General features: G+C 40.9%; 1 protein-coding gene across 2 annotated transcripts in view; it reads left to right on the plus strand.

Annotated features, from left to right (window-relative positions):
* The window catches only part of SLC25A21 (solute carrier family 25 member 21), a 530,971-nt gene that overhangs the window by 333,203 nt on the left and 190,682 nt on the right, over positions 1-7,086 (plus strand). For both annotated transcript variants that reach the window (XM_019518868.1, XM_019518869.1), the window contains exon 2: positions 6,131-6,179. In XM_019518868.1, coding sequence (XP_019374413.1) covers positions 6,131-6,179 — 49 coding nt within the window. The remainder of the gene's footprint in view (positions 1-6,130; positions 6,180-7,086) is intronic.

Genomic DNA, 7,086 nt, shown 5'->3' on the forward strand with positions numbered 1-7,086 from the left:
AACAAACTTTCTGGGTGCAATGCACAGAAATCCTATGATGCAGCAATTCCAGAGGTTTATGATAACTAATACTGATGTGCATCACTTCTAACTCACACATACTGTCCAGGTCACAGATGATACGGTATTGCAGAATGCAACATCAGAATCCCATGAGGAAGAGCAAATCAGAATAAATCTATTTTAATGAATACAATGTAACTACCTATATTAGCTCTATGGCAGACTTACTACTTTTTAGCTCTACTCAAGGGTTATGATGGATATTGTTCTGCATTAATGAAGTTTCAGCTGTGTAGCATTGGGAAATAGGTATTTGTACATAAATCTGACATTATTAAGAAGATTATGTTGCCAACTGGGATATAGCTTTAGACACTCAGCGTTCCCATCCCCCCTTACACAGAAAACAACTATGTAGAATCTGTGTATTACTAGCAGCTCTTGGTGCAAAACTTAGGTGTATTTTAAAGCACAAGGACAAAGACCAAGGAAATTCAGCTAACCAAGATATTTAGCAATCACATGCATTGGAGAGATATATTGCTGTTGATGTATGTGGCTTACTAATTTTAACTATTAATTGCAAAACTTTTTAAAGACCAAAGTGGGAGGATATGAAATATGTTCTTCCACAATGCAAAACAGTTCTTAGTAGAAAAAACAAGAAAAAATATTCTGGAAAAAAGAGTTGGAATAGAATCCAGACTGCCAAAGTTTAAAAATATCAGTAGAATATGGCTTACATAGTAGGTGTCTAGATTATCTTCTGTTCAGTAATAAGAGCGATGGCCAAGTAGAACCTGAGTTCCTTCATGCCTGATATCACCAAAAGACACAGTCAGGGTATAATTTTGAATAATATGTGTCTCTGGTCCTATTAAAAGTACCATGTTATAAATACTGAATTGATAAATAGCCCTGTGACAAAATAGGTTACATTGAATCATGGGGTTGCAAAATTAGATACTTCATATTATTTATTAATACAAATGCTAATGGACTTTGTCACAAAGTTGATGCACATTAGCTGAGGTGCAATATATTTTATTTTCCTGTGTGCATCTCAGATTGCTTGTAATGTAGTAGGGCCACCACACTTTCTGGGCAGGCTATCAAGTAGGATGTTGTAACGATTTGCATGACTACTATAGTAGATGGAAAAATATAACTTGTGTTTGTAGCTGTTCCATTAGTATCTTGCACAGTTTGCTCTTTGTGGTGCATTTTAGAAAACTATGTTACAATCCCTAGATATTTTCCAGAGAGCTGTCTGGTAAAATTGAGTAACTATGCACTGTTTAAAACCTAGAACATAATTGACTGGTGAGAACAAAGGAAAGATTTTTATCCTTTGAGAAAGGCAGATAGCTAATAGAATCTTGAAGTTATCAAAACATATTTCATGCCAAAGAACTTGGAATTCATGTGACTCAATTGCTGGAAAAATGCCTGAATTAAAAATTGTCCTATGAGGACCAAGAAATTAGAGTTGAATTCTGGCACTGTACAGTTTTCTCCCAAAATGGACATTAATGCTACAAAAACAGAATAGGGGAACAAATCCCTGGCCCCAAGCTTGGCCCCCTACCACTCATTTTTGTTGCCAGAACAAGATGGAATTGGAAGATCAAAAACTTTGGGGAAATGTTAGACAGGAAAATTTGCAGACCATGCCCCCTGCCAATGCTGGAACACTCCACTGCAGTTCCACTTGTAAAGCACCTGTTGGCAGCTGTGGAGAAATTTATATGTTTTGGGACAGATTCAGGAAACAAAAACTTGGGTTCTATGTTTCCCTGTCTGATGTGTGATTTAGTCCTTATTTCAGTAAAATACAAGCCTTACATGAGCTATGAGAATTACAGTAAGTATGGGAGTGAAATATAGAATCAAAATGAGCTAACCTATTTAGGAATGATAACAGTGCAATTCTTTCTTTCTGGAAAATTATGATTTAAAACACTATTAAACTGCTTTTACTCTAAATGCATGTCCCTGCAGTATATATTAATATTCTAGGATTTTTCTCTATAGATTTACTCCCTTTTCTACACTCCTGAAAAGGCAGGGAAGGGAAGTAAAATAATAACAGAATATTAACAAAAGTATTTGGAGGCAGTAGTGATGGGTTTGGAATAAAAGGCTCTCTAATTAGTGCTGTACATTCTATAAACTTTGCAAATATTATAATACTTGAGAGGTGATGAAGCTTTGTTTTCTCAGTGAGCGCATCTACACAAGATGCTACCTCAGCATAGTAATGGTAGTTACTGTGCAGTCATTTAGCTAAAGCAAGTAACAAGTGCACAGTTGGATGCACATGTAGATGCACCCAGTGTGTCCAAAAAATTGATGTAGGTATAGGAATTTAGATATCTTAACAGCAATGTATAAGACAGGTGCTCTGAGTTATTTTGTTTAGTGATAAGTTTGTGAAAAAGTTTATGCTACAGGATTACAGCAAATAGTGTTGTATATCCAAACAGAGAGCAATTGCTCTATTTAAACAAAAGTATTAGGACTCTCAATTGATTGCCATTAACATGTACAATTAATGCATTAATTGGTTCTTGCCTCACTCTGCTGCCATCAGTGAAGTCTCCAGGTTGCCCATTGGGGTAGCAGTGGCAGTGCAGATGACCACAGGGCAGCCCGAGCACAGGCTCCAGGCTTCTGCATCAAGCAGGTGAGGGAGGGGTTGCAAGCACAGACACAGACACACATGAGCAGCCCCAGCATGCACATGGCCAGGAATGCAGCCCAACTGCATGTAGAGCAGCACCCAACAGATAAGTCTGTGGAGGGGAAGGTATGGGAAGAGAGGGAGGGAGCAGGAAGGGGCAGATCAGGTTCCCTACAGTGAGGGAAGGAGTGGAGCAGGAGCATGGGCTTGGGTGAATGGGACCCCAGGGCTGGGGTAGGTCATGGAGTCATGGACAGCTCATCCAGGGGCGCAGGGGGGAGTGCAGTTCCCAACCACTGTGTGCACCACCGAGGGGGGCATAGGGATCATGTGCTCCCTGGATTTGTGCACAGGGCAGAGGAAGGCTGTCCACTGTGGGCTGGGGCTCTGTGCCCTGCTGGCTTTGCCCCAGGAGCTGTGTGATGCCATGTTGTGCCTCCCACCACTGCGTGGGCAGGGGACGCATGGCCAGCACATGGCTCCTGGGGCAAAGGCAGCAGGGTGTAGAGTCCCAGCCTGCAGCAGGCATCCTGCCTCCACCCCATGCACATTATTGCACCCTATGCTTCCCTCAGGGGTATGTGCAGCAGCAGCGGTCGTTTCCTGTGGGTCTCCAGTACCTGGCTAGTGCCTACATTTGCAACCCCCACCCTGGGATGATCCAAGCAGAGTGCGAGGCCTGAGGCAAATCATCCTGTGTGAAACCCCGCCTCCCGCCCCATGGCACTTCCATGAGGGAATTAGCAGCATGGCACACCAGCTGCGGGGGGAGGGCGGCAGCCAGAATTTTCAGCTGGAATGGCCAAAGAGAGTCACAACCTGCTGGGCAGGAGGGTGGATCACACACAAAATGCAGGAGGCTCTCCAGCTGGCACCCCCCTCTGAGGCCGGTGCCCAGGGGCCATGGTCCCGTACTGCCCCCCCATCAGTATGTCACTGAGCAATGGAGAGCCACACCCCCTGCAGCCCTGGATGAGCCTCCTGCAGCTCCCTCCCATGACCACCTCAGCCTCTGCCCCCACCCCAGCCCCTGCCGCACTCCCTCCCTCACTGTGAGAGCCTTCATCTGCCCATCCCCTTCCCTCTCTCCCTACCCCTTCCCCTCCACAGACTTTACTGCTGGGTACTGGTCTACATGCTGCCGGGTTCCATTTCTGTAGGGTTACCATATTTCCAGTTTCAAAAGTTTCAAAAAAGAGGACACCAGGTGTGGGGGGGTAATATGATTGGGGGGGGGCAGTGATATGCCCAAGCCACAGCCCCATCCCCAGCCCTGCTTCTGTCCCTCACTCCTGAACCACACTACCCTGCACCCTGCAAGGGTATGCGGGGAACTCCCTCCCTGGGCTCCAAACCCCCCCACACACACACCCCCAACCATACAAAGTACTTGTATAATTTTGCATAATTTTGAGTTTTTCTGAACATAATTTTGAGTTTTTAGCTGTGTGATTAAAATATTGCAACTAATTTCAATTAATTGCAACTATTTTTTAACCACAGAACTAATTGACATCAATTTTTTAAATCATTTGACAGCCCTAGAATAATATAAAACATGCAGCTTTTTGCAAAAGAATCTAATAAACATCAAACATCTCCACAAAATCTAGTTTATTAGCTGTAAAATATTTTAATTTTTTGTCCATTTTTTTCTTTTGTAAATGTGAAAAAATAGACTTTTCCTCCTGCTTGAAATTTTGTAATTTAGTCATTAGAAATGTTTGAAGTTAAAAAAAACAAAACAGTTTTTAGAGTGACTGGCTGCGTATACATGTTCAAGTGATCTAGGAGAATTCTCCTGGGTTTGTTCTTCTGGTAGAAAAAAGTTACCTGGGGATGCCTGGACAGGTACTGAGCCCCTGAAGAGCAGAAAGCTTGTAGTGCTGATCCTGTAAAGCCAGAGAAACCCTATTTACACATCTCAGCATGCTCTGCAGGCTCCCTCCTTGTGGAACAACGTTAAAGGGGTGCGTTCTGTTGCCTGCTTGGCTGGAGCAGTCCAGTCCAGTAAGCAATGCTTTGTGTCCCTGGGGTGTGGTGGGAGCAAAACAGCCAGGGATGCTGGAGAATTGTGCTTTGACTTCTCTCAGAAGAGAACATGTACAGAGATCCACTCTCCTAGGAGTGTTTTAGCCATGGTTGTTTCTGGGCTATTTTTCTCCCAGAGTGACCATTTTTGCTCTGGAAGAAAAATATTGGATATCTGTACACTTGTGGTTTCTCTTGGAAGAGCACTGACTCTCTCAGGAGAAACTGAATGTCTGTACATGGCCAATGATGGATAAAAACTTAGATCCTTGAGGATCTCTGCTGTATACAGGGAAACCTATGCACTGGCACAGGTATCTGTTGATGTGATAATGCAACAGATTTCCCATTGCTGCAAAAAGCTCTGTGTTTGAGTATTCTGACTCCTGTGGGCTTGACTTTTCAGCCATGTGGTGACATCAGTGGTAGTCTTTATATTGCACACATAAATGCACTTCTTCTCCTTCTCCCCCTGCCCACTCCCACCCCTCTAGCTATATATATATTTTTAATTTTAAAACAGATTTTGCACTGTGTAGTTTGTTATCAACCCCCCCAGGCTGACACATCTCAAATTTCAACAATGCACTTTTACTATGATCAGATCAGTATGGTGGTTTCTTGCCTGATTTTCTTTTTCCTTTTTACATTATTGTTTCTGCTTTCTTAGTGTGTGTGGAATGGAGGTGCACATATAAATGGGCAGGGAATAGTTGAACTTAAAAAAAGGCCAGCAGATGCTAAGGATCTCTGAAGTGTGTTAGAAGAGTAAAGTACAACACAACATGTAGAAAATAATAGTGCACTTTAAGAGTCAATAATTGCATCAGCTCATGAATGACTATGTGGGCCCCTGCTGAGCTGAAACTAGCTTTCTTCTCCACATAAGCTTATATGTCCCTTTATATGTGCTGACTGCTAACAATATCTCTGCTCTGCTGTCTAATCTAAATGCTCCATTATGTTGCTCAAATGGGGCAGAAAAAATAATTTAATACATATTTTGCATTTTACAAATAATTAAAACTATTGCCAGACAATAATTTTGGTCTGAGAGTAATACATCAAGACATTGATTCTACTAATAATTCTTGACTCTTACAATTTTTTGTGTATCTTTTCTAGCTATAGAGTAGCAATTCAAGATTAATCCATTTAGAAATTTGAGAATAAAGAGCGTACATTTTCTTAAATATTCCCCCCCCAAAAGCCAAATAAGCTACACTTAATAAGAGTATCTTTACTATATTGTACATGTTTTTGTAATTTACTGGCAGCCTTCAGTTCAGTTTTCTTAATTGTACACAGCTTTCTTTTATAACAGTCAGACTTAGAAAACCATTGCAGTCAGTGAAACATAAACTGCTCTTTGCACAAATATTTACAAGGCCTCTCTTCTTTATCATCTTACAGGTCTTGTAGAAATTTGCCTGATGCATCCACTTGATGTTGTGAAAACCAGGTAAGGTTCTGCTTGAACAAGTTTTATTGACATTGGAAGATGTCCAAATTGGGAGCTGTCAGAAAATAAAATGCTAGAACTTGTCCAAGTAAGATAACTTCTCCTTTTAATGGCATTTTTATTTACTTATTTTTTTACTGCATGTGACAGAATTTGAATAGCATAATGCATTTCTGGTTAGAGGTCATCTGAAGGTGTTAAATATGTTTTTATGAAATATGGTTTCCATGGAACAGCAAAATAAGATCTTGTAGAAGCTGCCCATAGTTAGATTTGCTTATTATATTCACCCTCTGAAGTAATACTTTGTTTTGAAAGTAGAAAATGGCATATTGCTTTAAAAATAGCATATTGCTTTAATTAATTGTAGTAAATAATGAGACCTGATACATGTGGCCATGTTTTACAATGATAGTTCAACACTAAAACTGGTATTAACAAACTGGTAATTTTTGCCAGCTACCCTTTCCTCCCATGCACACATTTTCCTATCTGATGAATATAAACGTTTGGTTTTGTGCATATAAATGGTGAACCAGTTTTGAAAATATTGTCTTAAAATTCCTGTTGTAACTTACTGAGCAAAAATAGAAATGTGTATAGTCTAGGGTTCCTGGCTATTCAGTTTTTCTATGTTTTTGCATTTTTAAATCTTCATGTATAGTGTTACAAATGAAGAAATTGCTAGTGCCAGGTATTTATGATAGTGACCATATACATTCCTGCTAAACTACTTTTAAAACACATTGGAAAGTGAGAATTGGAAGAGGTAGCTGGTAGCGGTGTGCAAAGTAGGCTGTATTCGATTTGGATTCAGCCTGAATCGGGGACAGAGATTCGATTTGTTGATTTGGATCACTGTCCCCAATTCGATTTGGCCGAATCTGAAGCTGAAGATTCAATGCTG

The sequence above is a fragment of the Gavialis gangeticus genome, unplaced genomic scaffold (assembly GCF_001723915.1).
Source record: "Gavialis gangeticus isolate Ggan-Ray unplaced genomic scaffold, GavGan_comp1, whole genome shotgun sequence".
Taxonomy (NCBI): Eukaryota; Metazoa; Chordata; order Crocodylia; family Gavialidae; genus Gavialis; species Gavialis gangeticus.